The sequence below is a fragment of the Capra hircus genome, chromosome 10, assembly GCF_001704415.2.
Source record: "Capra hircus breed San Clemente chromosome 10, ASM170441v1, whole genome shotgun sequence".
Taxonomy (NCBI): Eukaryota; Metazoa; Chordata; class Mammalia; order Artiodactyla; family Bovidae; genus Capra; species Capra hircus.
In genome coordinates this window covers 21,065,530-21,090,529 of record NC_030817.1, presented here as the reverse complement: position 1 = coordinate 21,090,529, position 25,000 = coordinate 21,065,530, and the positions used below count along the sequence as shown (strand labels likewise).

The 25,000-nt window shown below is 40.8% G+C and overlaps 1 protein-coding gene across 1 annotated transcript; it reads left to right on the top strand.

The window, feature by feature from the left end:
* Positions 9,646 to 23,742, top strand: LOC102178735 (cytochrome c oxidase assembly protein COX16 homolog, mitochondrial). Its single transcript, XM_005686028.1, has 4 exons — positions 9,646 to 9,864; positions 15,609 to 15,680; positions 20,141 to 20,203; positions 23,365 to 23,742. Exons 1-4 carry the CDS (start codon positions 9,796 to 9,798, stop codon positions 23,482 to 23,484), a joined length of 324 nt encoding a protein of 107 aa, XP_005686085.1. The 5' UTR covers positions 9,646 to 9,795; the 3' UTR covers positions 23,485 to 23,742.

The window sequence follows — 25,000 nt, the reverse complement described above, 5'->3', positions numbered from 1 at the left end:
TCTGAGTCCAAGAGCTAAGAGGCCTTACTTCTTAATGGAAGATTTTAATCATGATGATCAGTATTTGTGAGATATTTCTACCTTTTCCCTATCCTATTGGTGGTGTGCTCAGAATAGGTGGTATGCTCAGACTTCTCCAAAATAATAAAAATATTCTTGTGGAAAAATAATTCCTCTTCTCACCCACTTCCCCTCTTCCCAGAGATGTCCACATTCTAATCACTGGAAACTGTGAATATGTTATCTTATGCAGCAAAAAGGAATTAAGAGGTGGAATTTAGATAGTAAACAGCTGTTCTTCAAATAGGAAAATTATCCTTGATGATCTAGTGGCCCTAGTGTAATCACCTGGGTCTTTAAAAGTGGAAAGGGGAGGCAGAAGAAAAGGTCAGAGTGATGCAACAAGATGTGAAAAGGGCTTAACTTCCATGATTGGCTTTGCAGGTAACGGAAGTGGCCAAAAGCCTATGAAAGTGAGTGGCCTCCAGAAGCCAGGGAAGGCAAGGAGAGAGTCTTTCTTAGGGCCTTCAGAAAGGAATACAACCCTGACAACACCCTGATTTTAGCCCACTGAGACCCACATCAGACTCAGACCTCCAGAACTGTGAAATTAGAAAAAAAAATTTAAGTCACTGTTTGTGATAATTTGTTACCCCAACAATAGAAAACCAATGTCAATGGTAAAGTAGTGCACAGATATTACCAAAAGGTATAGAAATGGGACACGGTTTGGAAAGCACTATATGCTGCAAGAATGCTGAGGGATACACGTGTGTCTAGGGTTATATGTAATTACCTGTGGAAAGCAGGGTTACCTTGGAGGTGGACAGAATTAGGAGCGGCACTCTTTGACTGAAACCGTCTAGTAATCCAACTGCTGAGTCGCTTCAGTCGTGTCCAACTCTGTGCAACCCCACAGGTGGCAGCCCACCAGGCCCCCCCATCCCTGGGATTCTCCAGGCAAGAACACTGGAGTGGGTTGCCATTTCCTTCTCCAATGCATGAGAGTGAAAAATGAAAGTGAAGTCACTCAGTCATGTCCAACTCTTTGCGACCCCATGGACTGCAGCCTACCAGGCTCCTCCGTCCATGGGATTTTCCAGGCAAGAGTGCTGGAGTGGGGTGCCATTGCCATTATAGCAAACTGAAGTTAACTAGAGTATGAGGCATCTTCTTTCTCTGGTCCTGGGCTACATTAAGAGAACACCCACCCCAATAATTCCAAAGTCTGTGTTACATTCAAAATTGCACTTGGTTACCTACTAATATAAATTCAAGCATGCAGTACGAATGTTCCTTCAATAGCAAAAGGCAACATGAAGATAGCAATAAAAAATAAACTATAAAAGTTATTAGTTGATGTTCAGGAAAAAGGGCACTAGAGTACTGGCAAATCTGCTTAAGAATTCTAGCAAAAACCCAGTAAACCAAGATCCATGTAGCATCTAAATTTTAGGGATGATACCTCATTCTCTATTTTTTGATTAGCAATAAAACCTGAGAAGCCAAATCATTCTCTTCTTTATAAAAGTCCACGTACTAAGGTGAGGAACTGCATAGACCTGCCATTTTGCCTGCAGTAGTTACCTGATCTAAGAATATGTTTTTGTGTATAGCAGTCATGTGTGCTATTACAAAATACTGAGAGGAGAAGGAAGTGACACTCATAGGGGGAAAACCTTGATTCTTGAAAAAGAACAGAAAAAAAGTTGAGACTAATTTACTAATATTATTGTTCTTTGGGGGAAAAACTACTGCACAATTGCACTCATCTCACACGCTAGCAAAGTAATGCTCAAAACTCTCCAAGCCAGGCTTCAGCAATACATGAACCGCGAACTTCCTGATGTTCAAGCTGGTTTTAGAAAAGGCAGAGGAACCAGAGATCAAATTGCCAACATCCTCTGGATCATGCAAAAAGCAAGAGAGTTCCAGAAAAACATCTATTTCTGCTTTATTGACTATGCCAAAGCCTTTGACTATGTGGATCACAAGAAACTGTGGAAAATTCTGAAAGAGATGGGAATACCAGACCACCTGACCTGCCTCTTGAGAAACCTATGTGCAGGTCAGGAAGCAACAGTTAGAACTGGACATGGAACAACAAACAGACTGGTTCCAAATAAGAAAAGGAGTCCGTCAAGGCTGTATATTGTCACCCTGCTTATTTAACTTATATGCAGAGTACATCATGAGAAACGCTGGACTGGAAGAAACACAAGCTGGAATCAAGATTGCTGGGAGAAATATCAATAACCTCAGATATGCAGATGACACTACCCTTATGGCAGAAAGTGAAGAGGAACTAAAAAGCCTCTGATGAAAGTGAAAGAGGAGAGTGAAAAAGTTGGCTTAAAGCTCACCATTCAGAAAACGAAGATCATGGCATCCGGTCCCATCACTTCATGGGAAATAAATGGGGAAACAGTGGAAACAGTGTCAGACTCTATTTTGGGGGGCTCCAAAATCACTGCAGATGGTGACTAAAGCCGTGAAATTAAAAGACATTTGCTCCTTGGAAGAAAAGCTATGACCAATATAGACAGCATATTAAAAAGCAGAGACATTACTTTGTCAACAAAGGTCCATATAGTCAAAGCTATGGTTTTTTTCCAGTGGTCATGTATGGATGTGAGAGTTGGACCATAAAGAAAGCTGAGTGCCGAAGGACTGAAGCCTTTGAACTGTAGTGTTGAAGAAGACTTTTCAGAGTCCCTTACACTGTGAAGAGATCAAACCAGTCAATCCTAAATGAAATCAGTCCTGAATATTCACTGGATGGACTGATGCTAAAACGCCAATACTTTGGCCACCTGATGTGAAGAACTGACTCATTGGAAAGACCCCGACGCTGGGAAAGATTGACGGCAGGAGGAGAAAGGGATGACAGAGGATGAGATGGTTGAATGGCATCACTGACTTGATGGACGTGAGTTTGAGCAAGTTCTGAGAGACGGTGAAGGACAGGAAAGTCTGGAGTGTTACAGTCCATGGGGTCACAGAGAGTCGGACATGGCTGAGCTCCTGAACTGATACTAGGGGAAATCTTGCCCTAAAAATTGAGGGGGCTCTTGTTGCATAAGTGTGTGTGTGTGCTAAGTCGCTTCAGTCATGTCCAACTCTTTGCAACCCTATGGACTGTGGCCCACCAGGCTCCTCTGTCCATGGGATTCTCCAGGCAAGTATACTGGAGTGGTTTGCCATTTCTTCTTCCAGGGGATCTTCCCAAGTCCATGGGGTCGCAAAGAGTCGGGCAGGACTGAGGGACGAACAACAACAACAGCAACAGGAAAACAGAATAAAAGCCTTTAATTTCTAATGAATTGAATCATTAGAATCAAGTAGAAGGGTATTTGTTACTTGAAATGCATCAGTAGATGAACAACTTATCAAGCACTACAAATACCCACAGTGACACTGTTCCACAGAAAGAAAATGATAGTTTTCCAGAAACCAAACCTAAAATCATGGGTTACTGCAATCTATCTGATTGTTGTTTTTAGTTGCTAGGTCATGGCCAACTGTTTTGTGATGCCATGGACTGTAGCCCAACAGGCTGCTTTCTGCATGGGATTTCCCAAGTAAGAATAGTGGAGCACATTACTATTTCCTTCTCCAGTGGATCTTCACAATCCAGGGATTAAATCTGTCTCCTGCATTGGAAGGCGGATTCTTTAATAATGAACCACCAATCTAATTGATAAAGAATTCAAAATAGCTGTCACAAAGAAACTCAACAAGGTACAAGAAAACTCAGAAACCCAGTTCAATTGGTTTAGCAATAAAATTAATGAACAGAATACTTTAACAAGGATATTGAAACTCTAAAAAAGAACCAAACATAAATTTGGCTGCTGAAGAACTCAGTATATAAAATGAAGAATGTATTAGTAATCACTGGAAACAGAGCAGATCATATGGAAGAGCATCTATTTGTCACTTCCACTGTATATTCAAAAGGGATTTGATTTAGGTCATACCTGAATGGCCAACTAGTTTTCTGTATTTCTTCAATATAAGCCTCAGTTTTGCAATAAGGAGTTCATGATCTGAGCCACAGTCAGCTCTTTGTCTTGTTTTTGCTAACTGGATAGAGCTTCTCCATCTTTGGCTGCAAAGAATATAACTAACCTGATTTTGGTCTTGCCCATCTGGTGATGTCCATGTATAAAGTCACCTCTTGTGTTGTTGGAAGAGGGTGTTTGCTATGACCAGTGTGTTCGCTATGACCAGTGTGTTCTCTTGGCAAAACTCTGTTAGCCTTTTTCCTGCTTCATTTTGTACTCCAAGGCCAAACTTGCCTGTTACTCCAGGTAACTGTTGATTTCCTACTTTTGCATTCCAATCCCCCCATGATGAAAAGGACACCTTCTTTGGTGTTAGCTCTATAAGGTCTTATAGGTCTTCATAGAACTCATCAATTTAAGCTTTCTTCGGCATTATTGCTTGGGGCATAGACTTGTGTTAGAGTGATCTTGAATGGTAATCAGCCGACATCATTCTGTCCTTTTTGAGACTGCACTCAAGTACTGCATTTCAGACTCTTCTGTTGACTATGAGGGCTACTACGTTTCTTCTAAGGGATTCTTGCCCACAGTAGTAGATATAATGGTCATCTGAATTAAATTTGCCATTTCCATTCATTTTAGTTCACTGATTGCTAAGATGTCAATGTTCCCTCTTGCCATCTCCTGTTTGACCACTTCCAATTTACCCTGATTCATGTACCTGACATTCCAGATTCCTATGCAATATTGTTCTTTACAATCACTCAGTGAATCGGCACATGAATTAATCCTTTCCATCTCCTTTTCTGCTGGAATTTGTCCAAAGAAGAAACCCGCTGGTCTGCCTGACTGGTGACTTCCTAACATTTTATCAGTCCAGGATCTCTAATGTTTCTGCTGCCAATGAAGTGCGTTTTGTGCCTTTCCTTAACTCATAGGTGATACACACAAAAACTGATCAGTGATTGCTTTGCCAAGTTCCCAAAGTTGGGGACCATATTTCAGTCCACCTCATCCTGAGCAGCCTCAGACTGAATGTTTCCATTGCTAGCACCTTTTTCTTCACAGAACTTACATTCCCGCTGTAACCTTGTGCCTATCAGGAGGCTGGTCCCCAGCACCGGGTGTGATTCTGTGCCCTGCAATGCACCACAGAACCAAGCTGAGCAGAAGGGCTGGAACCTGAATTTAAATCTCACGTCCATAAGTTGGGAGCGTCCCTGGTGGCTCAGTGGTAAAGAATCCACATATCAATGCAGGAGATGGGTTTGATCCCTGGATTGGGAAGACCCCCTGGAGAAGGAAATGGCAACCCACTCCAGTATTTTTGCCTGGAGAATCCCATAGACAGAGGAGCCTGGCGGGCTACAGTCCATGGGGTCGCAAGGAATAGGACACGACTGAGAGACTACACAACAACAACAATCCATTAGTTGATGAGATCAAGATGAACTTAAATGAGCCCATTCCCTACAAGAATGTCAGTGAAGTCATGGGGAGTCAGGGTGTATAACCTTTTAGTTAATCTGATTTTTACTTTCTACAGATAGGAATTAAGCTCAGGTTAATTCTCATTTCTCAGGAAACAAATTGTAATTTAACTCAGTACCAAGGATGCCCTCCAGTCATGGTATTATAGTTCCTTGTGCTAGGGATCACAGATCCAGCTAGAGCAGCTAAGCCTGCTCTCAAATGTTGGAGGCAGGTAGCAGAATTTGTCCAGCAAATCTTTAGTCACTTACTCTCCTTAACTGACTTGTCAAGTGCCAGAAACTAGATTCCAAAAGAGATGAACTGTTCTCCACTGGTGTTCTTTTTCCACTCCCCTCCCCGTGCCTCGTTGTCTGCCTGACGCAGCAGCACGGAAGCTTGGGTGCAGATCTAGTCCTGAATAGTGGCAGGTGGCCTCAGAATGGCAGTGTGAAATGTAATCAAAGAAATCAGCTCCATCTGGGGGAGGGGGCCACTTCATGACAGTTGAGAGAGTAAATAGTCACAGGACTTTGATTTCACTAGATATGGACTGGGATATGAAATGAAATAAATGGCCAGCTAGGTGCTAAAAATTTAAACAGCCCACAGGTTATTTCAAGATTGTCTCATCAGCTACAGGCAGTTCAAAACTGAACCCTTTAGCTTTTTTCCAAGTTCTCATTTCTCATGAACAGAGGAGAGAAATGGGCCTTGGGATTTGGGAGTGGAGCCAGACGCACTGGATGTTTAGAGGTAGGAATGCTCCTTTTCTACCCAAATCAATTTTTGGCAAGAGACCCCCCCCTGCCCCCAGCTCCCACATACACAAAAGGGTACAGTGTCACAAGACCATGAGACATGTCAGTGAAATGAAATCCATTCCCTCCTTGAGGTCTGTGATCTGACATAGATCTGAGATAATCCTTAGAGATCTAATCTAGTTATTTAATGTTCAGGAAGATAATGAAATGGAGCCCCAGGAGGGTAAGGCTAATCCTGGGATCACAGACTGGACTCCCTACACACCTGGTACTTACAGACATCACTTACCCACAGATCCACTCTCCCTCACCCAGGCTTTGTACTCAGGGGACAAACATCAATGTGTCCTAACATTAATGTGTCCCTAGCTTGTCTGTCTGTGTTGAGTCATAGATAATATTGTACATATGGCCACTCCCCTTCTCCTTGTTCACACACATCCATCTGTTCATTCAATAAGCATTCTTAGTAGGTATCCACCCTGCATTGTTACAAATGCCAAAAACACTGTTTTTAACATTTGTTACAAATGCGAACTCTCAGAGGCTTGTTTCCTCACCTATGCTCACAGAGACATGCAGAGTTTATCACACTTGGGAAAAAATAATGGTTCCCACTCACCCTTAAAACTGAAAGTAAAGAGAAGGACTGTCTTTAGCTGGTGGTCAGAGTAACTGGATTTCAGTCCAGAATCTTCCACTAACCAGCTGTGTGACCTTGGGCATGTCGCCTTTCTTCTCTGGCCTCATTTATCCTTTTTGTAAAAGGAGGATCTCAGTCAAACATGGGTGATATTAAGCTTTTTTCTCAGTTTTACACTCTCTAACTCTGCATGGCCTCGTGCGTAGTTGCTTCAGTCGTGTCCGACTCTTTGGGACCCACCAGGCTCCTCTGTCCATGGGATTCTCAAGGCAAGAATACTGGAGTGGGTTGCCATGCCCTCCTCCAGGGGATCTTCCTGACCTAGGGATAGAACCCTTGTCTCCCATGCTGCAGGCAGATTATTTACTGTCTGAGCCACCAGGGAACCAAGTCCCTGCTGACCTCTATAGGTCACCTAGAAAAGTCTCACCGGTCAAGTGCAGTTTGAGGTGATAACAGGTGAGGCTTTCCCTGACTCATCAATGCAAACAAGCACACGTGAGGGGCTGTTTCCCAAGCTAGACGGTTCATGTGTGCCTATTAGTATGCCAGCTTCTTTAAGGCAGGGAGCATATATTTTCATCTCTGTGTTTTTCGAGCCTTCTAATGACTCCCCAAAAGGTGTACTGGATAGTTGTAGAATGAGTGGAAACTAGACATTCATAAACAACTGATGACTGCACAATATCTGGCAGTAAAAGCACGAGTATTAAAGATTCACAGATAGCAAGACACAACACCAATTAGCATTCAACCTGAATTTTCATGGCACTTTTTATCCTCATTTTTATTAAGCTACCCATCACTCAGTTCAGTTCAGTTCAGTCGCTCAGTTGTGTCTGACTCTTTGCGACTCCATGAATCGCAGCATGCCAGGCCTCCCTGTCCATCACCAACTCCTGGAGTTCACCCAAACTCACATGCATCGAGTCGGTGATGCCATCCAGCCATCTCATCCTCTGTCGTCCCCTTCTCCTCCTGCCCCCAACCCCTCCCAGCATCAGGGTCTTTTCCAGTGAGTCAACTCTTTGCATCAGGTGGCCAAAGTATTGGAGTTTCTGCCTCAGCATCAGTCCTTCCAAAGAACAGCCAGGACTGGTCTCCTTTAGGATGGACTGGTTGGATCTCCTCAGTCCAAGGGACTCTCAAGAGTCTTCTCCAACACCACAATTCAAAAGCATCAATTCTTCGGCACTCAGCTTTCTTCACAGTCCAACTCTCACATCCATACATGACCATTGGAAAAACCATAGCCTTGACTAGATGGACCTTTGTTGGCAAAGTAATGTCTCTGCTGTTGAATATGCTATCTAGGTTGGTCATAACTTTCCTTCCAAGGAATAAGCGTCTTTTAATTTCATGGCTGCAATCCCCTCTGCAGTGATTTTGGAGCCACCCCCCCCCCAAAAGAAGTCTGACACTGTTTCCACTGTTTCCCCATCTATTTGCCATGAAGGGTTGGGACCAGATGCCATGATCTTCGTTTTCTGAATGTTGAGCTTTAAGCCAACTTTTTCACTCTCCTCTTTCACTTTCATGAAGAGGGTTTTTAGTTCCTCTTCAGTTTCTGCCATAAGGGTGATGTCATCTGCATATCTGAGGTTATTAATATTTCTCCCGGCAATCTTGATTCCAGCATGTGCTTCTTCCAGCCCAGCATTTCTCATGATGTACTCTGCATATAAGTTAAATAAGCAAGGTGACAATACCCATCACTGCAGCCATGTAATTAAAAGACACTTGCTCCTTGAAAGAAAAGCTATGACAAACCTAGGCAGTGGATTAAAAAGTAGAGACATTACTCTGCTGACAAAAGTCCATATAGTCAAAGCAATGGTTTTCCAGTAGTCATGTACAGATGTGAGAGTTGGACTATAAAAAAGGCTGAGTGCCAAAGAACAGATGCTTTCAAACTGCAGTGTTGGAGAAGACTCTTGAGAGTCCCTTGGACTGCAAGGAGATCAAACCAGTCAATCCTAAAGGAAATCAGTCCTGAATATTCATTGGAAGGACTGATGATGAAGCTGAAACTCCCAATACTTTGGCCACCTGATATGAAGAACTGACTCACTGGAAAAAGACCCTGATGCTGGGAAAGATTGAAGGCAGGAGGAGAAGGGGATGACAGAGGATGGGATGGTTGGACAGCATCACCGACTCAATGGACATGACTTTGAGCAAGCTCCAGGAGATGATGAAGGACAGGGAAGACTGGCGTGCTGCAGTTCATGGGGTTGCAAAATCGGGACATGACTGAGAAAATGAACAACAACTCCGCAAATTACTGCAGAGGTTAGAGTACTGGCTTTAAAGTAGGTTTTTTAAACCCACTTTTATTGAGCTGATTTTATGTGCCAGGAAGTGTTCTAAGAAGAGACCCAGAACATGGGAGATAAATACAGGTTCCACATCCTTTGACAGTTAGTAGGAACATGACTGGGCTTCCCTGGTGGCTCAAGCGGTAAAGAATCTGCCTGCAACTGTAGGAGACCTGGGTTCCTCCCTGGGTTGGGAAGATCCCCTGAAGAAGGGCATGGCAACCCACTCCAGTATTCTTGTATGGAGAATCCCCATGGACAGAAGAACCTGTCTAGCTACAGTCCATGGCGTCCAAAGAGTCGGACGCGACTGAGCCTGAGCGACAAAGCACGGACACACAACCAGTCTCAAGTCCCAAGGGGACACCAGCTTGCCGGAACTAAATGGCTCGCACTCGAATTTCCGGGGGGAAGCTAGAGTGTGTTACTACGGATCTATTGCTTTTGCCTGCCGGAGGTCGATCTTAGAAAGAACCGGCACTGGGAGGCCAAGGAAAAGAGGCGAGTCAAGGACGTCTTCGTAGCGGAGCTACTGACATTCGGACGGCCACGCTGAGCTTGTTTGGCGTCTAAACGACTCGGACAGTTCAGTCATGTTCGCCTACGCGGTGAGGCGCGCCCTGCGCAAGAATAAGACCCTTCGCTACGGAGTTCCCATGTTGGTGAGCCCAGCGGAGGGTAAAGTGTGTGTTGGAGGCGGGTGGGGAGGAGGGATTCCGAGAGGGTGGGACCTCAAGATTGGCTGGGACGTGAGTGCGGTGAACCTGTAGTGTGTGAGGCCAGGAACCGCAGCCTGCGCTAGACTGTGGCTGGCCTTTAGGCAGTCCTAGTTTCCTAGTCACTCCCCGCATTGGTAGTTCTATCTCAGGTCCTTGTCTGACCTTTGGTAGTTAACCTGGATGTGCTTCTGAACCAGTTTTTAACCCGAACCAGGCCTTAGCTAGAGCCTGGATGATTACTAAACTCTCATTCCCCGACCCCAACCTCCCGTCTGCCACGCTACAGCTTGGATATAACTCTGATCATTGAAACTAGTTATATTCACTTAATTTAACTACAGTTTTGGGCATCCTCAGGTTTCAGTTTACTAGTGTGAATTGGCTTAATTCTTCCAGGGTTGTTATGAGTTAAAAAAAAAAAAACCTTGTGAGTTAAATGTAGCACAGTGTAGCAGCCCTGCAAAGATAGTCGCTGCATTATGGTTGATATTTTTAAAGCACCTTGCAAGTAGTTTTGGCGTTTCTTTGTTTGTATCCACTCCTACATGGAGTTCTCAGAAGATCCTGTTCGTCTTGAAGAGTCAAGTTAATGCTTAATACTTAACACCAACCGGAGTTGGAATCCAGTGAAACCACACTTTCTTTTCTGTTTGACCTTGGCAAGGTAGTTTGTTTCAACAAGCCTTGATGTCATAGTAAATGAAATAATTTAAATAAAGCAGGTGAACGTTTTTAAATAGTTTATTGCTTTTATGAGAATTTGGTACAGGAAAAGTTACCAGATTTTGCATTTAACCAGGACTAAAGGAAAGTAGCGACCTTAGAAAAGTAATGTGTTTTTTTTAGTTCTTTTTTGATGAATGTGGATTTCTTTTTAATCTTTAAAAACTCCTTTTTATCTTTTTAAACGTTTAAACAAAATCATTTATAAGACAACGCAGAATTATATTTGCGTAGCCAACAGGGACTGTGTAAAAACTATCCTCCTTGTGGATTCCCCTTCCACAAAATAGAGGTCCATTCAGAAACGTGATTGTCCGTGCAAGTTGAGGTCACCTGCATGTCCCACTGGAAGATAGTTTAGTTTTGTTTGTTATCTTTCAAAATCGTCAAAGCTAAGCTCTTAAAACCACTAGTATTAAAGTATAAAAGTACCTTCTAGGGATTCCCTCATTTGTTTTATAAGACAAGACTACCACAGTAGACTTCTTCCTAAGTGTATTTTTCTATACTGGTCTATACTGTGTCTATACTGAATCTGTACTACACTGGACCTAGGTCTATACTGTTTCAAAATGTGGGTCCTCTGTTGACTATATGGACCTTTGTCCACAAAGTGATCTCTTTGCTTTTTAGTACATTGTCTATGTTTGTCGTAGCTTTTCTACCAAGGAGCAAGCATTTTTTAATTTCAGGGCTGCAGTTACCATCGACAGTGATTTTTGGAACCCATGAAAACATCTGTCACTGTTTGCATTGTTTCCCCATCTATTTGCCATTAAAGGATGGGACCAAATGCCGTGATCTTCGTTTTTTGAACAATGTGTTTTGAACCAGTTTATTCACTCTCCGTTTTCACCTTCATCAAGAGGCTCTTTAGTTCTTCTTCGCTTTCTGCTATAAGAGTGGTGTCAACTGCATATCTGAGGTTATTGATATTGGAATAACCTTGATGGAAAAGTCTCATTGGAATATCTTGATTCCAGCTTGTGCTTCTTCCAGCCCGGCATTTTGCGTGATGTACTCTGCATATAAGTTGAATAAGCAGGGTGACAGTATACAGCCTTGACATACTCATTTCCCAATTTGGAACCAGTCTGTTGTTCCATGTCCAGTTCTAACTGTTGCTTCTTGATCTGCATACAGATTTCTCAGGGGGCAGGTAAGGTGGTCTGGTATTCCCATCTCTTGAAGAATTTTCCACAGTTTGTTGTGATCCACACAAAGGGTCCTAGACAAGTAACTAATTCTGTAGGGGAAAATGTTGAACTCAGTTCTCTAAAACCCAACAGTACTAGAGAGAGCTCAGATGATGCATGGTCTTCATCATATATCAGTTGGATATCCCAAATTTACTATATTACTATAGCATACTACTATACTTAAAGTTGAAATTATTTTCACTCTTTGTTGTCATTGTTCATTTGCTCAGTCGTGTCTGACTCTTTGTAACCCCATGAACTGCAGCATGCCAGGTTTCCCTGTCCTTCTCCATCTCTTGGAGCTTATTCAAATTCATGTCCATTGAGTCACTGATGCCATCCAACTGTCTTATCTTCTGTCACTCCCTTTTTCTGCCTTCAGTCTTTCCCAGCAGCAGGGTTTTTTTCCAATGAGTTGGCTCTTCACATTGGGTGGCCACAGTATTGGAAATTCAGCTTCAGCATCAGTCCTTCCAATGAATATTTCAGGGTTGATTTCTTTTAAGATTGACTGGTTTGGTCTCCTTGCTGGACAAGGGACTCTCAGGAGTCTTCTCTAGCACCACAGTTTGAAAGCATTAATTCTTTAATGCTCAGCCTTCTTTATGGTCCAACTCTCACATCCATACATGACTGCTGGAAAAACCGTAGTTTTGACTAAGTGGACCTTTGTCAGCAAAGTGATTTCTTTGCTTCTTAATATGTTGTCTAGGTTTGTCATTGCTTTTCTCCTGAGGAGCAAGCGTCTTTTAATTTCATGACTGCAGTCACTGTCCACAGTGATTTTGGAGCCCAAGAAAATAAAGTCTGTTACTGTTTCCATTTTCTCCCTATCTATGTGACATGCAGTGATGGGACCAGGTGCCATTATCTTAGTTTTTTGAATGTTGAATTTTAAGCCAGCTGTTTTACTCTCTTTTTTTTATAATCTCTTACATAAATGTTAGTGCTTGCTTCATAAGAATATTTATTCAACAACAAACAGAAGAGGACTTAGAGTACCAGGTATAGGCTAACAGTACTCTCCTTCCCTTCTTTCCCAAACCACTTGGAAAAGAGAATATATTTGTTGTTTCAATTTGTGCACTGCCCATTTAGTCCCCAGAATTTACCTTTCTAATCTGACCTGGTTTCTGCATACTAAAATTCCGACCATTTAATGTCTGAAGATGATTTTAGTATATTCATTGTTTGGAAACTATCGTCATAATCTAATTTTAAAACATTTTCATCACCCAGTTCCCTGGTGGCTCAGATGGTAAAGCATCTGCCTACAATGCGGGAGACCCGGGTTCGATCCCTGGGTCGGGAAGATCCCCTGGAGAAGGAAATGGCAACCCACTCCAGTATTCTTGCCTGGAAAATTTCATCGACGGAGGAGCCTGGTTGGCTACTGTCCATGGGGTCACAAAAAGTCGGACACGACTGAGTGACTTCACTTCACTTCAAAGGAATCACCAAACTCACTTGTAGCCACTTCCTGTTCTCCTCTACTCTTCCGTCTTAGGTAACCACTAATCATCTGTCTATAGATGTAATAGAATAGTACAATCTGTGGTCTTTTGTGAGTGACTTTGTTCACTTAGCATAATGTTTTCAAGGTTCATTCATCTAACGAGTATCAAAGTGTCATACCCTTTTAGTGACTAGATAGTATTCCATCAGTTGGAATATTGTCCATTGATAAGCATTAGGTTTTTTTTTTTTCATTTCTTGGCTATTATGAATAATGGTGCTATGAACATTCATGTACAGATTTTTATATGGATGTGTTTTCATTTCTCTTGGATAAATGCCTTCTAGTAGAATTGCTGCATCATATGATAGCTCCATGTTTAGCATTTTGAGGAACTGTCAAACTGTTTCTCAAAAAGTGCATCATTTTACATTCCCCCCAGCAACATATGAGGCTTCTGATTTTTCCACATTCTTATAAACAGTTGTCAGTGTCCACTTTTTAAAAATAATTAAACCCTTACAAGGAGATGTGAAGTGGTTTTGATTTGCATTTCTCTCCTGGTAGCTCAGCTGGTGAAGAATCTGCCTGCAATGCAGGAGACCCTGGTTTGATTCCTGGATTGGGAAGATCCCTGAAGAAGGGATAGCCTACCCTCTCCAATATTCTTGGGCTTTCCTGATGGCTCAGACGGTAGAAAATCTACCTGCAATGTGGGAGACCTGAGTTCGATCCCTGGTTTGGGAAGATCCCCTGGAGGAGGGCATGGCAACCCACTCCAATATTCTTGCCTGGAGAATCCTCATGGACAGAGGAGCCTGGCAGGCTATAGTCCATGGGGTTGCAAAGAGTCAGACACAACTGAGCAACTAAGCACAGCACAATGACTAATGATACAGGACATCCTTTCTTATGATTGATTATTGGTTATCCGTATATCTTTGAGGAACTGTCTATTCAAGTTTTTTGCCCATTTTTAAGAGAATGTGTTTTTCTTTATATTGGGCAGAGGTTTCCTTAAACACCTGGATTCAGTCTTTGTCAAGGGGCTCTATGTGCTAGGGCATTCCTTCAATACTCAGGCAGGTTACAACTCTGCCTTAAAGTTTTACTTATTTGCTCAGAGCCTCAAAGTTAGCCATTGTTGAGTGTGTAGGAAGGATCTTCTCAGAAATCTCCTGAACTTACACACAGCTATTGGCACGTGGACCATTCTGTTCATATGTGTATGTAACCAAAAGTAGGATCTGGCTGCTTGCAGCTCAAAAGCCAATAAAAAAGTAAAGTTAGTGGAAAGGAAATGTTGCTTTATTTTGGATGCCAGCAACATGGGTGAATTATTTCAAGTCCTAAAAGATGATGCTGTGAAAGTGCTGCACTCAGTATGCCAGCAAATATGGAAAACTCAGCAGTGGCCACAAGACTGGGAAAGGTCAGTTTTCATTCCAGTCCCAAAGAAAGGCAATGCCAAAGAATGTTCAAACTGTTGCACCATTGCACTCATCTCACAGGCTAGCTAAGTAATGCTCAAAATTCTCTAAGTGAGGCTTCAACAGTACATAAACCGAGAACTAATAGCTGTTCAAGCTGGATTTAGAAAAGGCAGAGAAAGCAGAGATCAAATTGCCAACATTTGTAGGATCATTGAAAAAGCAGGAGGGTTCCAGAAAAGCATTTACTTCTGCTTTATTGACTACACCAAAGCCTTTGACTGTGTGGATCACTACAAACTGTGGAAAATTCTTCAAGAGGTAGGAATACCAGATCACCTTACCTGCCCCCTGAGAAGTCTGTATGGACGTCAAGAAGGAACAGTCAGAACCAGACATTGAACAGCAGATTGGTTCCAAATTGGGAAAGGAGTGCATCGACACTATATTGTCACCCTGCTTATTTCACTTATATGCAGAGTATGTTATGCGAAATGCGGGGTTGGATGAAGCACAGGCTGGAATCAAGATTGCCATTTAGTTGGTGTGCTTTTACTTTCTCATATACTAAGTGTATAGTCTTCCCTTAGTTCATAGGTCTTTTATAAGAATTAACTGATACAATGATTGTGATCTGGTATTTACATCATAGGATCAAGTACAGGTATAAATTAGTGATTTTGGTATTTGCTAATATGCTAAAATGTTTCCCAGTTATAGTTTATACTACATTTGCTCTGAAAAAATGAATGGTAACTCACCAGGAAAAATAATCTATAGGATTTTGTATAATCTGCCACCCTTGGCATTTAGATAAGTAATATATAGGTATGCTGAATTCTGCCCTTCTATTTTAATTGTTTCTCTGTTTTGTTTCAGTTGCTGATTGTTGGAGGTTCTTTTGGTCTTCGTGAGTTTTCTCAAATTCGTTATGATGCTGTGAAGATTAAAGTAAGAACTCTCATTGGAGTTTGACATGTATATTTGTATATTTTGGTTTATGAGACATGGATACTTAAAATACTAAGCTGTCTGAATTTTATCTCGCTTTTTAAAAAAATATTTATTTATTTGGCTGCACCGAGTTGTAGTTGCAATATATGGGATCTATTTCCCTGAGCAGGGATTGAACCCAGGGCCCCTGCATTGGGAGTGTGGAGTCACTGGACCACGAGAGATGTCCTTTTGCTCTTTTATAAAACATTTCTTTAAAAGTTTTATATATATATATTTTAAATTTTTATGTATGTATTCATTTTGATTGTGCTGTGTCTTCATTGCTGTGCAGGGACTTTCACTAGTTGCAGTGAGCAGGCGCTGCTCTCCAGTTGTGGTGCACGGCTTCTGTTGTTGAGGAGCACGGGTTCTAGAGCACGTGTGGCACATGGCCTTAGTTGCTCCACAGCATGTGGAATCTTCCTGGACCAAGGATTGAACCTGTGTCCTCTGCTTTGGCAGGCAGATTCTTAACCACTGGACCACCAGGGAAGTCCTATGCAATTTTTAAAGATGACTTTCCATTTAGAGTTATTACAGAATATTAGCTATATTCCCCATGATGTGCAATATATCCTTGAGCCTTTCGTACACCCAGTAGTTTATACTTTCCACCACTTTACCCCTGTATTGCCTGTCCCCTGCCCCTACTGGTAACCACTAGTTTCTTTCTGTATTTGTGCGTCTGCATCTTTTTTGTTGGGCTTCCCTGGTGGCTCAGATGGTAAAGCATCTGCCTGCAATGCGTGAGACCCAGTTTTGATCCCCAGGTCGGGAAGATCCCCTGGAGAAGGAAATGGCAACCCACTCCCAATACTCTTGCCTGAAAAATTCCATGGACAGAGGAGCCTGGTGGGCTACAGTCCATGGGGTCGCAAAGAGTTGGACACAGCTGAGCAACTTCACTTTCTTTCACTGTTCCTTTTTGTTATATTTACTAGTTTGTTGTGTTTTTTTAGATTCCACGAATACATGGTATTTGTATGAATATGTGGAGAAAGAGACATAGATAATGGATTTACAGGGGTCTTTTTCATAGTTTGCTTTTATTGTAGGACTAGTTTGTTTGCTGTATTTGTGAGTCTGCTTCTTTTTTGTTACATTTACTAGTTTGTGTAATTACTACCAAATTCAGGTCTGTTGTTACAGAAGAATTCTGGTTAATTCATTCAAAAGTATATAGCTTTAGTTTGTGGCACACATCTGATACTTGTTTTTTTCCCAAGTACAGTTAACTCTGGAACAACAGAGGTTTAGACTGTGCTGCTCCACTGGTACCATGGACTTTTTTCAATAAATACTACAGTACTTTACAATCTGCAGCTGGCTGAATCCATGCTTGTGGAACCCACAGATATGGCAGGCCAAGTGTATATTTATTGAGGAAAATCCTTGTATAAGTGGACTCTCAAAGAACAAACTCGTGTTGTTCAAGAGTCAGCTGTATTTCATTAGCAGACCTCAGTAATGTTGGTGGGTAAGTAGAGTATTGAAAGCTTACTCAGTTTTTTCAATTAATCTTATGGTTTAAGAGAAATACCAATTCTAGCTAGTGTTAAAGACAGTATTAGAATAAATATTAAATTAAAAAGGAATATATGGTTTCTGTGAGGGAATAGACCAGTTATCAACTGAGTTTTAAAGTTTCTGTTACCATCCCAATTATTTTATTAAGGACTTTTTGCCCTTTTGCTCTAAGATGAAAGTTATAGTAATCTGACTTTTGGAAATGGGATGTCATATACGTATTTGAAAAATAATTGCAACTTTGTCATGAGTTTATCATGTCTTATATCCTACCGATAAAGATTCAAGAAACTGGTTCTTATAAAGCTTATAGCATAATCAAGGCTGTGCTGTGCTATACTTAGTCACCCTGTCATGTCTGACTCTTTGCGACCCCATGGACTGCAGCCCACCAGGCTCCTCTGTCCATTGGGATTCTCTCAGCAAGAATACTGGAGTGGGTAGGCTATCCTTTCTCCAGGGGAACTTTTGACCCAGGGATCAAACTGGGGTCTTCTGCGTTGTAGGCGGATTCTTTACTAGCTGAGCTACCCAGAAAGCCCCATAAGCAAGGTTGGGAGACTTCTAATATAAAAATGTATCCAAACATACAATATAGCAATGCCTAGTGAAATGCTAGATTAGAATTTTACATAACACATTGCTAGAACTTCAAGGAGAGATATATAGTTTAGATTTGGGAAAGGGATACCAGAGGTCTGCTAGAGGTATCAACCTTTAAATTAAGGCTTTAAGAATGATAAGAGTTAAATGATAGCTATGATGAAAATGATGAAAATGATTAGTATTATATAACATAGAGGGACTATTGGGCATATGGTCAGATTTTCAGTTTAGAACTCTCTGGCAAGAGTACAGGATGGATGGAGATTAGGGGAGCAAGATAGGAGGGAAGAGAGTGTTTCAGCTGGAGATACACCTGTTAAGATACTTTGGCAGTAATATAGATGAACAGTACTGGAATCTGAAGTAAAACATTGGCAATGACAATAGAAATGAATGGATTCTAAAAGAATTTGTAGCAGCAAGTTGATAGTGATATATACAGTATTAAAATCTAAATAAATATGGGATGACTTGAGGCTTTGGTTTTAAGGACTGGGTAAAGTTTCACAGCAAGGGAGAATGAGGGAGATTGCAATAACAGAAGAGGTCTAGAGGATGGGGTCAGAGTAAAGAGAACAAAATTGAGAGAAATGAGGTTAATTGAGAGGATGAGATTGGTCGAGGTCTGTGGAAGGAGGCTGAGAAGACAAAGATTAGCTGAGCAGGATCAGAGGACAAGACCTACTGAGAGTGAGAGGTCCAGGTTGGTTGATACTGAGAAGTCAGACTCCGGTGAAGTTGAGAGTCAGTGTTTGGGTAAGGTTGAGTTCAAACAAGGTTGAGAGGGTAAGGTGGACTAACTTTGAGAGGAATTGAGAAGATTGGTTGAGGTTGACAGGAATTACAAGGGTTGAGAGGCTGAGATTAAGGGAGAGTCAAGGAGGAAAATTCTTAAAGAGATGGGAATACCAGACCACCTTACCTGCCTCCTGAAAAACCTGTGTGCAGCTCAAGAAGCATCAGTTAGAACTGACATGAAACAACGGACTGGTTCAAAATTGGGAAAGGAGTAGATCAAAACTGTATGTTGTCACCCTGCTTGTTTAACTTAAATGCAGAGTATATCATGTGAAATCCTAGGCTGGATGAAGCACAAGCTGGAATCAAGATTGCTGGGAGAAATATTGATAACCTCAGATATGCAGATGATACCACCCTAATAGCAGAAAGTGAAGAGGAACTAAAGACCTTGGTGAAGGTGAAAGAGCTTGCTTAAAACTCAACATTCAAAAAACTTAAGACCATGGCATCTGGTCCCATCACTTCATGGCAAGTAGATGGGGAAAAAAATGGAAGCAGTGGCAGATTTTATTTTCTTGGGCTCCAAAATCACTGCAGATGGTGACTGCAGCAATGAAATTAAAAGATGCTTACTGTTTGGAAGAAAAACTATAACAAACCTGGATAGCATATTAAAATGGAGAAGCATTACTTTGCCAACAAAGGTCCATATAGTCAAAGCTGTGGTTCATCCAGTAGTCATGTACAGATGTGAGAGTTGGATCATAAAAAAGCTGAGCTGTTAAGAATAGATGCTTTTTAACTGTGCTGCTGGGGAAGACTCTTGAGAGTCCCTTGGACAGCAAGGAGATCAAACCAGTCAGTCATAAAGGATATTAACTTTGAATATTCATGGAAGGACTGATGCTGAAAACAAAGTTCCAGTAGTTTGGCCACCTTACATGAAGAGCTGACTCATTGAAAAAGACCCTGATGGTGGGAAAGATTGAAGGCAGGAGGAGAAGGGGGCAACAGTGGATGAGGTGGTTGGATGGCATCACTGAATCAATGGACATCAGTTTGAGCAAACTGCAGGAGATAGTGAAGGACAAGGAAACCTGGCGTGCTGTAGTCCATGGGGTTGCAAAGAGTCAGACATGACTTAGTGACTGAACAACAGCAACTGGAGGCAGAGGGCCAAGCTTCAAAGCCAAGTTGTGCCTCTTTGACAAGTCATTCAAACTCCCTGTGTTCCATTATCCTTGCTTTGATCAAATAATAATACTTAGGTCATATACTTTTTTGTGAGTTATAGGAAATAATAAATGTCAAAATATGTGGCATATAGCAGGTGCTTGGTAAATTTTTGGCTGCTATTAGTTGTAGTAGTGGTTATAGTACTATTGAGATATTAGTTGTCATACAATTTGATAGACTGTGGGGATTTTCCCACATTTTTGTAATCTGCCATGCCATCTGAGCCATGCTTATATTAACTTTTTAAATTGCAAATGGAATCTAACAAACTTAAGTAACTTATGGCTGCTTTTATTTTTCTACAGATTGATCCTGAGTTAGAAAAAAAGCTGAAAATGAATAAAGTGTCATTGGAATCAGAATACGAGGTATAGTGTGCTAATGTAGCAACATTCCTAGTCTGTGACTGGTTCTATCTGCCTTAAGGTAAATTCAAATTATTACCAGTACAGAAAAAAAATTACCTTAAATATACATTATTGGAACAACTGTGTGATTGTTTGAGAAGGCAATAAACATGGATCTATTTTTCATATATTATGAATAAATTCTGGATGGATCAAGAATTTAAAAATAAAAAAACCCAAAAGCCTAAAAATGAAATTTCTTTTTTGTGTTCTTGAGTCAGAAAAGCCTATTTAAATGTGATGAGAAATAGAGATGCTTTGAAAGTAAATATTCAAAGGTACCACCTAAAAAAAAAAGTGTAATATAAAGTCAGTAGGTAGATGAGAAATCCTAAAAATATTGTTTATCCTTATCATGATGAACTGATTAATTTAAATATAAAGAGCAAATCAGTATACAATTTCAACAACTCAGTTGGCAGTGGAAACATGGGCAAAACATGTAATGAGTTCAGAGACAAAGAAATAAATAGCATTTTTAAAACATATAAAGAGATGCTCAACTTATAATAGGAATATTAATTAACATTATAATGAAGTGTCATTTTTCCAGCTATCTGAGTAACAAAATCAAGGAGTTAATAGCATGTTTAATTATAGGATGTTGGGAAGGAGGACATTCTCCCTCTCTTATCCTATTTTCCCTTTTCTTTTTATGTGTGGTCCTTTTTTATTGAAATGTAGGCATTGGGAATAGTAAATATTGAAGAGACTTGTGAAGAGCGGTTGATTCTCATTTTAGCAGTCCAGTTATTGGCTGGTCATTTTGAGCTTGAATTTACACTCTGTAAGGGAGGATCTGTGGAAAGGCTTTGAGGTTTCCTAAATCCCCTGAACTTTGTGGGACTCCTTCTCTGAATTGTTTTCCCGAGAGGATCTTGTCAGAGCTAAAGACTGGACCACTGTGTCGTTTGCTATTTTTGTTTTAGTTGAGTTTGAAACTGGACCACTTTTGCGTGAAGTAATTCAGTCAGCCTTGCATCCCATCTAACAGTTATTCTTAAATTCTTTTGAGCACATATGTCTTACATTATCTGAGTGAAGGCCATTGTTCTTTCTTAAAAACGTTTTTTTAACTTTGGAGCATTTCATAACTATACTTGAAGATAACTTACTCTCTTCTTGAATTAGTAGAAATTTGTTCACCTTTGTAGATTTAAACTTTTGGTAAAGCTCTAAGAGAAATTTAGAGAATCATTATTCACTATTTCCCCATTATTTTCTCTTAAACTTCTAACTTGGTACCTCTCAGTATATAAGCAGTATATGGGCTATGAAGGGTTTGTCTGGAAGTAGATGTTCCCTATAGTTCTTTTAGAAACCATAGAATGTGAGAGCTGAAGAAGTCATGCAGACCGTTTGGTCTTGTCTTTTCATTATTACTTATGAGAAAATTAGTGCCCAGATAACTCAAATCACTTGCACAGGGTTATATAGCTTATTGGTAAAAGAGTAATGTTAAGTATCCAAGTGTCAAGATCAATTTATATCATTTCCTCTGTCACTGGATGTAAGCTGTCCTGTGTTCTCTGTGTTTCTTTTTCTATCTTGTTCAGTTAATTATTCCAGAATAACCAAAGCACATATATGAAAGTTACTGTCAGAGTGGTGTGAGAGGATAAAGAAATGTTTATGTTCTTCCCTTTTTCCCTGTTTTCATTCCTGTGCTCCAGAGGTACAGCTCACTAAAGATACGGTGATGCAAACTCTACGTGAAACTAGTTTTTATTGCCCCAGAAGGGCTTTGCTCACAGCCGCTATAGGGAATTGCTTTTCATTCTTAAGGCCAGGCTCATTTCTCAGGTGTGGAACAAATCATTGTGATATCTCTCCCTTCTAGCAGACTGTACAGTCTCCACCTGTGGTCTCTTCCTTTCATTTACTGCCAGTACCTGTGCTAATCATTACTCTTCTGGATCAGTGTTGAGGTGGAATTTCGTTTTCTCAGCTTCTTCCCTTTGTGCTCTCAGAAATAAAACATGTAAACTATTCAAGAAATATAAGTCAGAATGACTTGGAACAAAGAGGAACCACCTCACATAGATCAGAATGGTGATCATTAAAAAATAATCTACAGATAAATGCCGAATCTGGTTTAGAGAAAAGATAACCCTCCTGCACTGTTGGTGGGATTGTAAATTGGTGCAGCTGCTATGGAAAACAATATGGAGGTTCTTCAAAAAACTAAAAATAGAGTTCCCATATGATTCAGCAATCCCACTCCTGAATATATATCTGGAGAAAACTATAATTCAGAAAAATATATGTACCCCTATGTTCATAGTTGTATTCACAATAGGCAAGACATGGAAATAACTTAAATGACTATTGACAAATGAATGGGTAAAGACAATGTGGTACATATGTACAATGAAATACTGCTCAGCCATAAAAAAAGAATGACACCATTTGCAGTAACATGGATGGATCTGGAGATCATCATACTATGGGAAGTAAGTCAGAAAGAGAAAGACAGATGCCATATGGTATCACCTATATGTGGAATCTAACATATGACACAAATGAACATATCGACAAAACAGAAACACACTCTGATATAGAGAACAGACTTTTGGCTTGCCAAGGTGGGGGCAGGTGGGGGATGGAAGGGTTGCGAGTTTGAGATTAGCAGATACAAAGGATTATATACAGACCGTGTAAACCAGACCCTACCATATACGCACAGGAACGCGTATTCCATATTCTGTGATAGTCCGTCATGGGAAAGAATATGGAAAAGAATATGTGTGTGTACGTATACATATATATGCATAACTGCAGAACTTTTGCCATAGCAAAAATTAACACAACATTGTAAATCAACTGTAATTCAACAAAATAAAAATTTTTTAAAAAACTTGTAGATTCTGTTCCTTTTTTAATAGTTTTATTCTGATGAGGGGAAAGATAGGCAGTAATTTCAATAGCAAGAAAAATTTCAGATCCTATAAAGAAATATAATATTTCTTTAATTATTAAGCTTGACATGCAGTTGATTTGTTTACTAGAATTATAAGTGGGGGTCTGTTGAATTCTTTCTACTCATTTATTCAGTTAGGTCCTAGCCAAACTCACAGGGCTCCTATACTAATATTTATGCTCTAATTTTTGTGGCTCTGTAGAAAATAAAGGATTCCACCTTTGATGACTGGAAAAATGTTCGAGGACCCAGGCCTTGGGAAGATCCTGATCTCCTCCAAGGACGAAATCCAGAAATCCTTAAGACTAATAAGACAACTTGACCATGTTGATTCTGTTTTTACTTTTTAAATTTTAAATAAAAATGTTATCAACTGGAATTCCAACCATATACTCCTATCCAATGGAGAGAAAATTCCAGACCTGCAGAAGCCTAGATATGAGTAATTTGATAAGTACTCTTGATAAAAAGTCAAGTACAGGTTTGTATAAGGCCCAACTCTTCCATATGCAAATGAAAGTAACAATGTTGACCATATATATTTTACTACTCAATAAACATGTGAATATTGCTACTTAAAGAGTGTCCTTTATTCTACTCCCAACATGCATGCATGCTAAGTCGCTTCAGTCATGTCTGACTCTTTGCAAGCCTAAAGATGATAGCCCACCAGCATCCTCTGCCCATGGGATTCTCCAGGCAAGAATACTGGAATGGGTTGCCATGCCCTCCTCCAGAGGATCTTCCCAACTCAGGGACTGAACCCACATCTCTTAGGTCTCTGCATTGGCAGGCAGGTTCTTTACCACTAGTGCCATCTGGGAAGACTACCCCCTCCCCGCCCCCCCCCCCCCCCAATATTTCTTTTCCACCAGCAAGTAGGATTCCTGCTTGACAATAGTTGGTCTAGATCCAAATTTTAACAGTAATGTCAAGCAGAATTTTATATTAGACCTGTGTGGAAAATGATCAGTGTGGTGAGATTCTTGGTTTTAATTTTAATACCTCACATGACATGCTTATCAGTCTCCGAGGCATCACCTGATGACTGTATTGATACCATTAAAATGTGTTAAGAAACATATATTGTCCCAAGTTAAAGGAAAAATAATGAGGTCTTAACTTCCACCTAATATACAAAAAAAAATTGAAAAACTGAAAATTGATGTTCTTCTATCCATGAGAACGGAGGTACAGGATAAAACCGTCATCTGAAAACTTGAGATACAGACAAATATAGAGAATCTCCTCCAGTTTTCTGGAGGAGAAACCACCTGGAAACCCCTGCTGGGCCCAGCATCAGATAAAATACCTAAAGGGAAATTGACTAATTACTAGAGACTGAGCATGGACTAACTTGAGAGTTAAAAACTCCTGGAGATCAGGACAGGAACAAACTTTGACTTCCAGAAGCCCCACCAGCTTTTCACAGTGAATGTTGGAGAAAAATCTTGTTCTTCTAACAAGGGGAGGGAAAGTAACCATTTTGAAATATGCCCCCCAAATTCTCTTAACAAAATCCTGGTGTCAAAGGGAACTAACTCTTGGTAGAGCCTAATTACACTGGATTTTACCAGAGCATAACCAGCTGGCGTAAGAGAAATACCCAACTCTAGCCCCTACCAGCCTTTCTTTCTCACCTAAATGGGGGGAGAGGAGCATAAGAGAAATACCCAACTCTAGCCCCTACCAGCCTTTCTCACCTAAATGGGGGGAGAGGAGCAGGGAGTAAGACTGAGAAGCAGTTGTGAAGGTTACATACCAGGATCTCATGATTGGTAATAGACTAAGACCTAATCAAAAGACTAGACTGTTGCCATCCCACATTACTGCCACAT

Excerpts from the sequence above, each read along its gene's own strand:
- LOC102178735 (XM_005686028.1), top strand. The coding sequence starts at position 9,796 with ATGTTCGCCTACGCGGTGAGGCGCGCCCTGCGCAAGAATAAGACCCTT. Across the intron at positions 9,865-15,608 it reads GCTACGGAGTTCCCATGTTG|TTGCTGATTGTTGGAGGTTC; the intron begins GTGAGCCCAGCG and ends GTTTTGTTTCAG. Across the intron at positions 15,681-20,140 it reads ATGATGCTGTGAAGATTAAA|ATTGATCCTGAGTTAGAAAA; the intron begins GTAAGAACTCTC and ends ATTTTTCTACAG.